The 14,914-nt window shown below is 35.9% G+C and overlaps 1 protein-coding gene across 10 annotated transcripts in view; it reads left to right on the top strand.

Annotated features, from left to right (window-relative positions):
* The window catches only part of DOP1A (DOP1 leucine zipper like protein A), a 104,630-nt gene that overhangs the window by 51,444 nt on the left and 38,272 nt on the right, over positions 1–14,914 (top strand). For 7 of the 10 annotated variants that reach the window (XM_087856917.1, XM_087856915.1, XM_087856919.1 and 4 more), the window contains exons 7-14: positions 5,442–5,541; positions 6,289–6,398; positions 7,316–7,424; positions 8,621–8,741; positions 10,458–10,577; positions 12,490–12,604; positions 12,975–13,004; positions 13,325–13,558. In XM_087856917.1, coding sequence (XP_087713043.1) covers positions 5,442–5,541; positions 6,289–6,398; positions 7,316–7,424; positions 8,621–8,741; positions 10,458–10,577; positions 12,490–12,604; positions 12,975–13,004; positions 13,325–13,558 — 939 coding nt within the window. The remainder of the gene's footprint in view (positions 1–5,441; positions 5,542–6,288; positions 6,399–7,315; positions 7,425–8,620; positions 8,742–10,457; positions 10,578–12,489; positions 12,605–12,974; positions 13,005–13,324; positions 13,559–14,914) is intronic. The other 3 variants (XM_045804400.2, XM_045804373.2, XM_087856914.1) reach the window with 1 other exon arrangement.

Below are 14,914 nucleotides of genomic sequence, written 5' to 3'. Positions count from 1 at the left end.
AGGTCTTCTACCCAGCTGTTATCCCTGTCCTGATGTAACTTACCTTTTCTTGGTTTGGTGATTTGGTGATGTGTGTCACACCCTCAACAGAATTGGCTGTATGAAAGCCAAATATTCAGTCACCGTGACGTTCTCTAGTACTTTTATTACAAATGAGAACAGTTAACAAATCATGAGTGAAGTGTTTCATTGTTGGAGATTTAATCAATGTCTTCATTTTTAAAGAGGTGGTCTGAATTCTTTTGAGTTCTAAACTTTGATGAGGAGTTATGTAGAACACCAGTATGTGAACACTCCGAATGGAAAAACAAAATTAATAAGATGGAGAATTTCTTCCTTGGAAAAGGATGTTTAGTTCTAAAAAATCATTAGTAGAAAAGATTATTATTTTGGGTTTTTGTAAGAACTATGGTTAGTAAATAGTGAATTTTCATTATGATCTATCATGCTCACATTTTTCTTTATTACTTTATTCAGTTTGAAGTTGAATTATTAATAATTGAAGAATTTTACACTTCATTGCCTATATTGTCCCTAATAAGGTCATAAACTGCCCCCAGTTTCCGTTTTTGAGATTTTCCATCCTTAAGCCAGAGGCTTTTATTCTGCCTCTGGCTTTTCACAGAAACACCTGCTGGGACATCAGTGTAGTCTAAACTTAGCAGTACAGGGGTGGGCAAACAGTTCATCAGGTAGTAATGAGTTTGACTTTTTTAAAGACTTATAAAAGAAAACAAAGAATGTGCTAAAGTAATGTATATGGCTCAAAAGCCTAAAGTATTTATCACCTGGGTCTTTATTGAAAAAAATGTTTTGACCTTTACTCTTAAGCATTCAACATTATTAGTCCTTTAGTATACTAATTAGGTGACTCAACAAGATCTGAGGGATTTACATCATGGTAGACTTAAATTGGGAAGAACTTAATTTGTTATCTCATTAGACCAGTGTTTTTCAACCTTTGTTTAACTGAATTTCCATCAGTACTTTCTCACTGTACCACCCCTATATTCCTACCAGCCAAGAAGATCTTCTGAAGCCTTAGCTTTTATAATTTGTATTATAAAACCAGTAGCTGTGTTTAATTTTTTTTTAAATACATACCCTACTCAGACTCAATTATAATATTTCCCCCATTACTGTACTAGATTTTTAGATTACCTGAGACTATGGATGAAGACAAAATCATCTTTGTTCCCCACTTTTCCTCTTTCCATATCTTGCATATATATAAATTTAAAGCAAATCTTGATTGTGACCGTAACTTAGACTTCATTACATTGTTCCAAAAATGATTGCTGTTAATAGCTTCAGCAGTTAATGGGTTCTTAGACTCTCTTACTTATTTCATGGAAAGTTGACCCTAATTTCTAATACTTATACCTTTAAGCGAGAATACTTTTCCGTAATAGACATATGTGGTAATGTCAACAGCAATTAAGAGTAGTTTGGGGAGGGGAGGGCACATGGGTGGCTCAGGCAGTTAGTTAAGCAACTGACTCTTGATTTCAGCTCAGGTCATGATCTCAGAGATGTAAGATGGAGTCAGTGTCATTCCCCACACTTAGCAGGGAGTCTGCTTCTCTCCCCCTTCCTCTCTCCCTCCCCCACCACACACACATATGCACTTGCTTGCTCTCTAAAATAAATCTTTTTTTTTTAAGTAGGTTTTTTTTTTGTTTTTTTTCCAAAATAAGATTGGAAGACATTAGTAATTTAAAAAAAATTTTTTTTTTTAATTTACTTGGAGAGAGGGAGAGCAAGCACACGTGCAGAGGGAAAGGGAGAAGGTGGGAAGAAGACTCCCCCCTGAGCATGGAGCTGGACAGGGGGCTTGATCCCAGGTGCCCAACACATTATTACTTTTCAAGATTTTATGAAAATATCTGTAGTCTTCATATCTGATGTTAGATAGATCAGCAGTTCTCAAATGCTTTGGTTTTAGGATGCAATTACTCTCTTTAAAAATATTGAGAATCCTGGGGCGCCTGGGTGGCTCAGTTGGTTAAGCATCTGCCTTTAGCTCAGGTCATGACCCCAGGGTCCTGGGATTGAGCCCCATGTCAGACTTCCTGCTCAGTGGGGAGTCTTTGTCTTCTTCTTCCTCCCCCTACTCATATGTGTACACATGCTCAGGCTTTCTCCCCCCCCCCCCAAAATAAAAGAAGGAAGGGAGGGCAGGAGGAAGGTAGGAAGGAAAGGAAGGGGGGAAGGAAGGGAAGGATGGAAGGGTGGATCCTGGGTCACCAGGGTGGCTCAGTTGGTTAACTGTCCAACTCTTGATGTTGGCTCAAGTCATGATCTCAAGATCCTGGAATCGAGCCTTGTATTGGGCTCCCCACTCAGCAGGGAGTCTGCTTGAGGATTCTCTCTCCATCTGCCCCTTCCCCCCCCATATGCTCGCATGCACATGTGCCTGCTCTTTCTCTGTAAAATAAATGCATCTTTAAAAAAAATACTGAGGATCCAAAAAACAATCTTTTGCTTATGTAAGTTAGATCTGTCTATATCATATTAGAAATTAAAAATGACAGATTTTTTAATATTTACTAATTCATTTAAAAATAACAGTAACAAAGTTACATTAGTATAAATAACATTTTATGAAAGTAACTCTTTGCCAACACATTAAAAAAAATTGGTGAATAGGGTAGCATTGTTTTATTTTTCCACAAATTTGTTTAGTGACCGGTTTAATAGTGCAGAGCAGAATGCTTGTATTTGCTTCTCTATTCAATCTGTTGTGATTTTTTTCTTTTGGTTGAAGTATATGGAAGAAATATCTCACTGATACGTAATTGGAAAAGGGAGGAGAGTCCCAGCAGTCTTTTGTTGTTGTTAAAACAGCATATTCTTCTTTGATACTACACCAAAACTCACTAAGCCATAGTTTTAAAAAAATTACAATATGGACTCTGAAACCAAATTAACAAACTTCTCATATTCTGCTTCATGAAAATCTGATCTGTCTGGTACTTTGAATACATCCTTTACCCAAACAAGGTTTTGTTTGTTTTTTGCTGGGGATGTGATGTCCTGGGCCTTGAACTGAGGATGCTGAGATCAAGAGCTGAGCTGAGCTTAAGAGTCAGTCGCTCAACCAATTGAGCCACCCAGGATCTCCCAAAGATGCTTTCGTAACATCATGATTGGTTATTTGGAAAATATTAGTTTACCGAATTATGCAGATCTTCCAGAAGTTAGCACAATAACAAACTATCACAGTGCTTACTACCACCATCGATTTTATCGGTAAAGCTTTTTAGGTATTGAGAAGCTTTCAAGCCAGTTTGTTTGTTTGTTTATTTATTTTTAAGATTTTGTTTATTTATTTGACAGAGAGAGAGACAACCAGCGAGAGAGGGAACACAAGCAGGGGGAGTGGGAGAGGGAGAAGCAGGGTCCCAGTGGAGGAGCCCGATGTGGGGCTCGATCCCAGAGCACCGGGATCACGCCCTGAGCCGAAGGCAGACGCTTAATGACTGCGCCACCCAGGCGCCCCCAAGCCAGTTTAATTAAATTCAGTATATACTGTTTGAAGCCAAATACAGGTTTTCTAAAATCCTAATTTTCTTGGGGTGGCTCAGTTGGTAGAGCATGTGACTCTTGATCTTGGGGTTGTTAAGTTCGATGAGCCCCATGTTGGGTGTGGATATTACTTAAAAATAAAACCTTAAAAACAATTCTAATTTTCTCTTGGAAGCTCAAAATTTATTATCTGTAATGATGAATATTGTTCTTGAAGTGACAGTCTCACTTTATTTTTGAGAAAATAATCTGCCAAGCGTTCAAGCATGAGTAATCATAGTTTGTATCAGTCCCTCTTTCAGGTAAAAGTGGTATTTGGTAAAACAACAACAACAACAACAAAATGAGTAGTACAGCTCGCAATTCAAATGGTCAGACAGGTGCTTTTCCTCAAGACATTCGTCATTTAATATCAGAGGTGTTTTGTGTTTACTCCCCATTTCATTACGCAATATTAAAAGACTTGTGTGCAGGGGCTAATATTTAATAAACTTTTTTCTGCTTCACTAACAACATTCAACTGGCTTTTTTTGTTGTTTTTAATTTTACTGTAAGTACATGGCAGTAGAAAATCCCCCGACTCCGAGTCTGGTCGATGCTGTGCTGTACTGCTTCTGTTCGTGCTTGGGCACTGGCAGGCTTCCCCAGTACTGCTGATCGGAGCAAATGTCAGCGCAGCTCAGAAGGCAGGGAGCGTCTTGGTATTGTCATGAATATAGTGTTTTACCTTGCGGACCTGCTCAGGTCCCAGGGTCTCAGAAATCCCCAGGAGTTCAGGAACCACACTTTGAGATTGCTTAGAGTAATAAAAGGCGTCTGTGTTCAGATGAGGGACCATAATTTTTCAGCTATTGATGATCTGTGTTCTGTAACATCTCAATTAAATTTCTAAGATTCCTTTAAAACAAACAGGCTGGGTGCATCCTTTGCCAGTACTGTGAAGAAGCACAGTATAGTGAAAAGTTAACAAGTCTATGTTTAACAAGTCTGTTCCCAAAAAAATAAAAATTACAATTAATAATTTTTTTTTTAAAGAGGTCTCTATTCATGTGAGGCACTAACCAGGTATTTGAATTTGGTTAAGTATTTAGGCCCTGTGAGGCTCTGGTTTTTTATTCTAGAATGATATTTTTAGACTAGATGATTTCCATATTACCTTCTAATGCTCAGATTCCAAGAGTCTATTCTAAAGTGATTATCTAGTAATATTCTTAAAATTAACAGCTATTTAATTAGCTGCCTGCCTTTTATTTTTCTTTTAACGTCACCTCTCTTAGCTAAAACCAGACCTTCATTAGGAAATCACTTTTTGAACATCTAATTAAGGCTATTAGGAAAGGCAAGGGAAAAATGAATTTTCTCTTTAGAGGATCTGAAGTAAAATGAAAAAAAAAAAAGATGTGTTAAAGCTGTATCTGGGTACAAAAAGCATTCATTATATTGTTTTTTCTATATGTTTGAAATACTACAAGATAAAAATGTTTAAAAGGTCAGGAAATGAAGGACTTGGAGTTGATGAGATAGTGAGCGCCAGCGTACTTAGCGCCAGTTGATACCACTGTGCACGTGAAAGACCAAAAGCATATGTTTTTTGAATCTGTTGCATTTTGCTCCATTTTTTTTGTTTTATGTCAGATCTTGCTAATATTAGGTAGGATAAAGCACTTTAACCTAGAGATTAAAATAATCGAGTCATGCAACTAAGTAGCTGTGTTACCTTTTCTTACTGTTTCCTAATCTGTAAAATGGAAGTGATCATTCCTGTGTTTGAAAAGTCAAATGAGTCCTATATGAAACTACCTCCTAAGCCCTAACATTCTGAGTATATTGCACGGTGGGATTTTTTTAAAGAGGAAAGAAAGGAATGTGTTTTTGTATGTGATTAAGTAAAACCACATTTCTGACTTTTTCAGGCCACTCGACCAGATATGATCAGGATCTTGTCAGCAGCCCTTCACGTAGTACTGAGGAGGGACATGTCCCTGAACCGGAGGCTTTATGCGTGGCTTCTGGGTAGGTCTTTGATATGTACCATCTTAGGCTAGGAAAGACAGAAGGAAATTGCCGTACTAGGTATTATCAAGTGGTATGTGTCCTAAGTGAAGAAACTCAGTCTGCTTAAATAGACAAGAAAAATATAAATAGTATTAATAAATTACATGACGAAATTTCAAAATCTTCTTAACAGTAGAGGCTTTTTTAACCCATGAGTCGTGTTTCCTTTGACAAGATTTTTTTCTTCTTTGAAATTGAGGCTGTTATACTGTGAGTATGTAGACAAAGAAAGGTAAATTAATAACCAAAATAATAACAGAATTTCCAAAACTTTGTAGTCATCAAAGGAATCAGAACAATTACTATTGTCCTGCACACGGTTCCTTACCAGTCTCCCACTCAAGCAGTAAGTTCTTTGTTCTTCCATACTTTTTGTGAGTGTTTGGCCTGTCTTCACAACTCCTTACTGCCCAGAGTGAAAAGATACAATATAACGTATCTTGGAGTTTCTGAATCTTCAGTTATTTCACTCTTCGTAAGATTGGAAAAAAAAAATACAGGATAATGCTGGAAGACTATTATGATACTTACGTATTGAATTGGTTTCCCTTTATTAAACTATCTAAAATGATCTCTCTTGCTGACATTGATTGGGCTGCTAACTGGTAAGTGGTTCTGTTTTTGAGATATTTGCTGCTTTGGTATTTAGTGAACAACATTCTGAGAATTGCATTTTAATTTATTTTGCTGTTTGTTTCCATGGAGGTTTTGATAACAACGGTGCTATCATAGGACCCAGAAGCACGAGACACAGTAACCCTGAAGAACATGCCACTTACTATCTCACTACCTTTTCAAAAGAATTGTTGGTCCAGGTAATGAATGCTTTCACTTTATTTTTTGGCTGCTCCCTGATTGGTGGAGTTACTCGACAAGTGTAAGACAAGGTCCTGCCTTAACTGAATTAGTTCATTGTCGAAGGGTGGAGACAAGGCTCACAAATATCCTAAGAACGACTGTAACAAGCAAACGATTACAATAAAATGAGTAAGTCATCTTAAGATAGACTCACCTCTCTATAAGTCCAGAGATTTTTTCTTACTTTGTTCTCATGACTTTATTAATACATAGTTTCATCTTCTCACCTGTCTGCCTTATGAATTGGAGCTCTTCCAAAAATGAGCTAGGACCTGTGTTATTTCCTCTGAAGCCTCATGGAAATTTGGGTTGCAAGAGGAATCTGAATGTGGTAAATTACTTTTGTAATGGAAAGGTTAAAATGAGCCATAGTTTTATGTTATTTTTACTTTAATTATGAGATATTCAAAATAACTCATAACAAACAGAAAATACATGGTATCTGAAGCATTTTTAAATGAGTGAGGTTGTAAGAATACAGTTTTGAGTTACCAGTGGGAAGACAATTGCATAGTAGCAGACACTGTCATGGTACTGTGCCATACTTTAGGGCCTGTTGATGAGGATATTAAATAGAAACATTTTTATCTTTTAGGCAAAACGTCAAAATAACACATGAATTTATTTTTCTAGATTTTTTTTAACTTTTCCACTTTTTTTCTAGAGAAAATATAAGCACTCTTTTTTCCCCTCAAGATGGATGAATGTAACTTTTTTTTCCCCTTAGGAGGGGGAAAAAGCTAACTGCAGTGAAAGAACTTCAGAAAAGCAATAAATGTAAATCTCCATTATGGTCATATTTAAATTTTTTCTTAAGAAAAAAGTCTTTGCATCTGTTTATTTAAATGACTAATATACTTTTTCTTTTTTAAAGGCAATGGTGGGGATCTTACAAGTGAATGGATTTGGAGAAGAGAGCACTTTAATGCAGGATCTAAAACCTTTTCGTATTTTAATCAGTTTACTTGACAAACCTGAGCTAGGTAATACATATTGTCCTAGGGCATAAGGTCATGTGTGGTTGTTTTGTACTGTTTCATAGTAAAAATAAAAGTCATTACATAGAGAAATTGCTATATTTTGAGGTGGCCTTCAAATACAGGTTCTCAACAATTTCTTACCTAAAATTTTAAGAAGATAGACGTGTATACATCCAACCCATATGTTCTCATATTTTACCTTGTACTATATATGTACTATATATATATACGCTATATATTTTACCTTATACTATATGTGTAATGGAGGAGTCATTTTAAAGATACTATCTAAGTTTTTCTTAATCCTGATTAAGTTACTGAAGCATTTATGATCTGTCATGACTATCTGTCTTAGAGTTCACAAAATTCAAGGACTCGAGCAAAAATATCAGGGTTCTCTCCCTCAGGTTGATTCCCCATATCGTCCTTATTTTATGTATTTTCCCTATCTTCATTGTATATTTCCCAGATATTAGATCTATTGGGAAGTGAGTTATGGCACCTGAGACAAAATTTGAGAAAAACCAAAAATATTAGAAACAATAAAATGAAATAATAAAGAGTGTAATTTTATTAAATTACATGCAGATGTTTTAGCAAATATGCATGTCTTCTTAACTATTAAAAAAGAAAAATTTTAAATATAAAAATAACTTGAGTTGCATCAGTGGCTTTGAGAACTTATTTTAGCTCTTGCATGATAATAGATGAAGCTCAGAGATTTTTTTTTTTTAAGGAGATTAGCGTCTGTTGTAGTAAAATTTGCCTTGTGCATTTTTATATCATTTAAAATAATAGTAGTAGTAGTATAAGTATTTATTGAATACTCATTATATTCTGGGAACTGTGCTTTCCCACCTTACAAATATTTTTTTCCCAATCCTCTAACAACCCCGTAAGTTCGGTATTATCCTCATTCTACGTGAGGAAACGAAAACTCAGAGAAATAAATAATTTTTCTAAGGATATTGCTATTAACTGCCAAAGCACACTTCCTTGATTTTGTAATTTTTATTATGTCAACCTATTGTTAAATAAACACTTGTTCAGCTTAAAATACGAAGTTTAGTATAGCTTCCAGAAAAAAATTTTTTTCAAAATACTTGTTTTAAAGCATCCCATGATCAGGCCAATTTGTAAATAATCCTGATTTGTCAATGCTAATTAATTATTGTCTTTAATATGTCTATTAATTTTAGGACCTGTAATTCTGGAAGATGTCCTAATTGAAGTATTTAGAACATTATATTCTCAGTGCAAAGCAGAATTGGATCTTCAGATGGAGCCACCCTTCAGCAAGGATCATGCTCAGTTAAGCAGGTGGGTTATCAAAAACCTAAGCATTTGGGGCACCTGGCGGCTCAGTTGTTGGGCGTCTGCCTTCAGCTCAGGGCGTGATCCCGGGATTCTGGAATAGAGCCCCATGCCAGGCTCTTCCGCCAAGAGCCTGCTTCTTCCTCTCCCACTCCCCCTGCTGTGTTCCCTCTCTCGCTGGCTGTCTCACTCTCTCTCTCAAGTAAATAAATAAAACATCTTAAAAAAAAAAAAAAACCTAAGCATGATAGAAAGATGTCCTCATTTATTGATATTCATGAAGTAGAGACTGCTCTGTGAAATTTGTGTTCTGCATGAGTAGATCTGATTGTAAATATTACTGTATTTTGGCAGTATGAACTCTCATAATTAACTGCGCTGATCTTTCAAATAGGCATTTACCTCCTGACTACTATATAGTAGAACCAGCACATTCCAGGGTTGGTTCTCAGTCTGTCTGGTTAGAATACTAAAGTTTAGCAGTTAATGTGAAGATACAGATTCCAGGGAACTTATTCACACTTTCCAAACTCAGAAGAGGTGAACTGCCACATGTCAGGAATGGAAGTTATTTCTTGCTTGGTACAAGTCCTGATTGTTTGCATGGGGTCGTGCCTCTTGGTTACTTGGCACACTCAGGAGACCAAATCATAGTTCAGAAAAAGATTGAACACGGAGTGAAATGAATCAAAGGCTACCAGGTGTTCTTTCAACAATTTTTTTTCAAGTTATGATTATTTCTTCTTTCAGGTATATATATAAATATGTATTTTTATAATGCCTGGGAAAGTCATGTAATATGAGCATATCCTTTTCTCTAAGTCAGTGGTAGATTCATGTTCACAAGGTTTTACCTTTACATTTCTTCTCTACTTTCAGCAGCACACCTGTTTTCCAGTCTCATCTATCATTATGACATAGGTTTCAAGACTGTAGTTTCTTTTACGTAATTTGCATTCCACTTGTGTCTCCTTTCTGGGCTTTGGAGATAACCTGGGCTTTCCTAAAACACAGTTTTACATATTAAAACATTTTAAGAGAGTTTTGATTTCTGATAAATATTCTTGTAATTCTTGTTTGAGAAGTTAATATTGACTGCTCTCGTACTCGATTTCATTCTGTACTCTGCTTGATAATCTGTGTTGCCCTATAGAATATTCAGTTAGTCTTTTTGCTATAATATGCTGGCTGTATTGATAGTACCTCACTGTATATAAAAACAACTGTTTTAACTGTTAGGAAGGGTGGCAAGAGATGGTAGGTAGGTGGGTGCTTAATAGGCCAGAGGTCCCCCACTTGAAATAAGTTCTTTTTCCCTGATGGAATTTCTGTAATCATGGCCATTTACAGTATTATTTTGTTGTTTTTCAGCTAAGAGTAATAATTTTCAAGGGAAACAAAAGAATGTAATGCCAAATTAACGGGCAGTCAAAAGTTCGAAAATAACTTGCTCTTCTTTTGCTGGAAGCACAGATATTTTCTCTTATAGGCTTATTTCTGATCTTGATCATACATGAGTTATGAAAACCTGAATTTGGAAAAGTACACATAAAGTAATAGAGTGTCGGTATGAAAATTATTTGTTGCGATTTTCTCGCTGGCAAGTGTACTAGCAACTACCTAGCAATATGTACTGCCCTGACAACATTGCACTCAAATTTAATTCTGAAAAAAAATGTTAATATTCCTTAGTTTTTCTTTGTTTCTCTTTTCCTTTTTTAGTAAACTAAGGGAAAATAAGAAAACAGCAGAGCTGATTAAAACTGCCAACCTTCTTTTTAATTCCTTTGAGCCTTATTATATGTGGGATTACGTTGCACGTTGGTTTGAAGAATGTTGTAGGTATGTTAAACTGTTTCATTTGTTTTAATTTAATAGCATCCAAAGCCAATTTTTTTGAGTCTAATGAAAAAAATGTTCTTTTATAGATACATTCTACTACTGACAACTATTATTTAATAACCATAATCTGTCTCTGTCATGTCACTCTAGAGCATAGAATCATTGATCATATAATCTTAGAATTGCAAAGTAGTTTAGAAAACAAGTTATTTAGTTACCAGCATAGATGAAAGATTTTCCCTCTCCAATCTATAGTAATCCGGTTTTTCTTCGTTGTAGAGAAAATACCGAATTTGTGGCTGTTGCCTCAGCACACTTTACCAAAATGATTCCCACTTTTAATAACAAATTCCTTGGTCATTCTTGTGTTTTTTAAATCCTAGAACTAGTCCATATTGTCACTGGTGAGTGAAATGGTGAGTGAAAAATGCCCTCTACCTCTTAGGACATAAAGTTTAAAAACTCTGAAAACCCAAGAATACTGGTGAACCTGAGTGGAATCTCTGGATTCTAGACCAGATCCTCTCAGAACAGATTAACCTCTCAAGCCTTGGGAACATGTAGTCATAAAGGAAGCATGTGTGATCTTGGAAGTCTTTTAAAAATATAAAACATTAATCCCTGTAATGGTTTAGAAAGTTGTTTGCTTACTCATTTGACAGATAATGAGCACTTAGGAAAAAAGACAGTCCCTGTCTTCAAAGACCTTATAATGGGAGCAGTAATATATGCACATGCTTATTCCTAGTATTAGATTAAAAGTTACAGATACCTTGGGGCACCTGGGTGGCTCAGTCAGTTAAGCTCTGCCTTTGGCTCAGGTGAGGATCCCGGGGTCCTGGGACTGAGCCCTGCATTGGGCTCCCTGCTCAGCGGGAGTCTGCTTCTCCCTCTCCCTCTGCTCCTCCCCCCTGCTTGTGTTCTCTTTCTCTCTCTCTCTCTCTCTCTCTCTTAAATAAATAAATAAATAATCTTTATTTAAAAAGTTACAGCTTCCTTAATAGATTAAAATGTGGTAGGAATAATGAGGAATTATGAATATCTTTTTGCCACCTAGTTCTGGCCTGGGCTTCCACCTTCCTTTCTACATTCACAAATACTCACCCACCATTCTTTACCCTTCTGTACTGTTCCCTGAACACACAGTGCCTGACCCTTCACTCTTGCTGCTGAGCCTTCACTTGTGCTATTTCTTCTAAAATATTCTCCCCCCTACCCCACCCAGCCCATCTGGGAAATCCTATAGAGAAGTGACCCAACTTTCAGGAGCCTTCCATGACTCCCTCAAATCTCCCATCAGAATCAATTCCTACACTGCCACATTGCTATATTTATTTGTCTATATGTTTATATTTCTTGCTTGCTAAGGACTCTGTCATATTCTTTGTGTCTTCAGAGTGTAGGGCAGTGTATGGTCTTACAGAACTTACATGATTTAAAGTGAATGTTTGTTGGAGGAATGATCAGAAGAGGCCTCCTGCAGGAAGATGATGTTTGATCTCAAACCAGGAAGGGTGGATACATTCTGGATTTGAGAGAATGAAGTTGAGGGAGGACAGCAAATCAGGAGGACAAGTTGGTATTAATAAAAGTCCCTGAGGTTATAAATCAAACAGCAAATAATCCATTTTAACTAGGAGATGGCATGTGTAGTGGGCACAAGTCCAAGAAAGTGAGATGCACCCAGAGCCCTTGGACACACAGGCTGGGGTTCCAGGGAGCTTGAGCTTAGGAATCTTCCTTGGACATTTTCCACTCGGAGTTCAGTGTCCTGGGGGCAGGGGGATGTTCACAGGAGCATCATTGTGTGTGTCCAGTGTTGATTCTCATTAAAAAGAAAGCGATGTATGTATGATATGAATATTCATATCACTTAGTAGTATACTTGATAAAGCGAATTTTGCCCTTTTAGGAGGACATTGCACGCCAGACTTCAGATGGGGCCTGGAGATAGTAGTGAGTCATCTGAGTTACAGCTGACGAATTTCTGCTTACTGGTGGATTTTTTGTTGGATATAGTTTCTTTGGTAAGACCACCTTGGTAAAAAAGTATTGAGGAAGTGTAATAACAGTAGTTCAGATATTTCCTGTTGGAGACAGACCTTATCTTTAAATAAATTTCATCTTTAAAGTTAAATTGATTTTTTTCTCTTTTGGCATAACTTTTTTCCCTAAGTTTTTCCAAGTGTTTTTCCTCTGACATATGTATAATACATATATAAGTCTTATGTAATACATGGAATATACTTCATAACTACATGTTACTGAAATCTTAAGTGTTTACCGTATAGTGGTCTAATGCATTTATACTCACTAATAATTCTTTCTATTAAATGAAGACTGTTGGAAATCTTTTCTCCTTTTCTCTCCTCAATTCTTTGCTTTCTCCTTTTGAAGCCTACTAGAAGTATGAGGGTGCTGTGTCAGGTATGACATTCGGCCTGTCTTTTGTCTTTAACTGATTGTATTCACTTTTTTAATACTATAATTTCTGTAATATAGCTGATAAAACTGGGGTTATTTTATCATACATACCTTGAAGTACTTAAACTGAGAATTTGGGAATAGAAATTTTTTAAGTCAGTAATAAAATGAGCATACAATGTTAATTAAGAGCATGATACCTATAAAATATTGCAGATGAGTATAATTCTTTCTTTTGTTATGTACATTAAAAATAAAAGAAATAATAGAATTTTGGGGTTATACATTATGTAAACTTGTGTCATTTCACTTTCCATCTTCAGGAGACTTACATTGAAATCCAGACAGAACACTTGCCCCAGTTACTGCTCAGGATGATTTCTGCCCTGACAAGCCATCTCCAGACATTGCACTTGTCTGAACTCACAGATTCACTCAGGCTCTGCTCAAAGATCCTTAGCAAGGTTCAACCTCCACTCTTATCTGCCAGCACTGGAGGTGTGTTGCAGTTTCCAAGTGGGCAGAGCAGCTCGGTCAAAGAATGGGAAGACAAAAAGGTAAGGTTTGCTATTATTTTTGGTATTAGACCAATTATATTTCTTCAAAGCAGAATACTTTATAGTCATTTAGGTATCAGTGAATTTTTTTCTAGACTCGAGTGTTGTGGCAGTAGTCCATCCTGTAGGCTTTTGGCAGTTTAGCTGTCTATAACAGCCCTCCACTAGAAATACAATGCCGGCAACATATGTAATTTTTAACTTTCTGGTAGCCACATTAAAAAATAGAAGCAGGTGAAAATAATCTTAATTATATTTTATTTAGCTCAGTATAGCTAATATATTATTTCAACATAATGACAATGTAAAATCGATGTAATATTTTAAAAATTATTTTACATTCTTTTTTGTACTAAGTCTTCAAAATTCCAGCATATGTTTTATACTTACAGCATTGAAGTGCAAAATTTTTATCAGAAATATTTGATCTGTATTTAATTTTATAAAGTATACATTTGAAAAATTAGATTTACATATCCAAGTTCTAAACATATTTAAAAATTTTATAACTAAATTATTACTTTTTGAGTTTTAAATTAAATGAAAAAAAGTTCCTTTGTCAGATCAGCTATGTCTGACAAGCTCAGTAGTCACATGTGCGTAGTAGCCACCATATTGGACGGCAGGTTTACAGTCTAAACTTTACTGGTCCTTTTTATAGATACACTAAATTGTTGATGTGCTCTTCTCGAAATCCAGAAACTTTTTGCTCTATTCAGTCTTCCAGATTCTTAGTGCTAGCTTTGTGACGTTGAATAGAATTATGATGATTTTAATGGCCATAATGTCATACTTAAAACACCTGTGATGCACCTGTGCAACAAACCATGTATGTAGTTCCGTTGAACTTGGGCACAGTGGTTCTGTTTTAAAACAAAGATTTAAAACTTTCTGATATCCGGGGTTCATTATCTTAGTTCTGGGTTTGGGTTTGTATAGTTGCCCTTTTTTTTTTCCATTGCTTTTTTTTTTCCAGCCAGGCAAAATATTTTATCAGGATAGTCTAATACAACCTTTCCCATCAAGTATTAGTCCTAAAACTTTGTTATTGGACCTTTTAAATATATTGCTTTTTGTGTATGAAATGAACGTGACCCACAATCAATTTAAATATATCCTAGGATTATCCTACATAAACTAAAATCCGTCTCTTATTTTCCTTCCTACCTGCTTACTGTTTATATGTGATACATATACTGATTCTGTTGTAGAATTCATTTTGTTCTGTTTCCTTAATTTATGCCTATAGGATCTTCTTAGAAATAAAACTAAAATAGGTATTAACTGCTTTGTTTTTTGTTGTTTTTTTAATGAGATTAGTTCCAGTAGGGGGAGGATCTCAGCATTCTCCCAATA

The sequence above is a fragment of the Ursus americanus genome, chromosome 29 (genome assembly GCF_024610735.1).
Source record: "Ursus americanus isolate L20-20 chromosome 29, mUrsAme1.1.p, whole genome shotgun sequence".
Classification (NCBI taxonomy): domain Eukaryota; kingdom Metazoa; phylum Chordata; class Mammalia; order Carnivora; family Ursidae; genus Ursus; species Ursus americanus.
The sequence above is the reverse complement of the archived record's forward strand: the minus strand, read 5'-3'. Positions and strand labels throughout refer to the sequence as shown.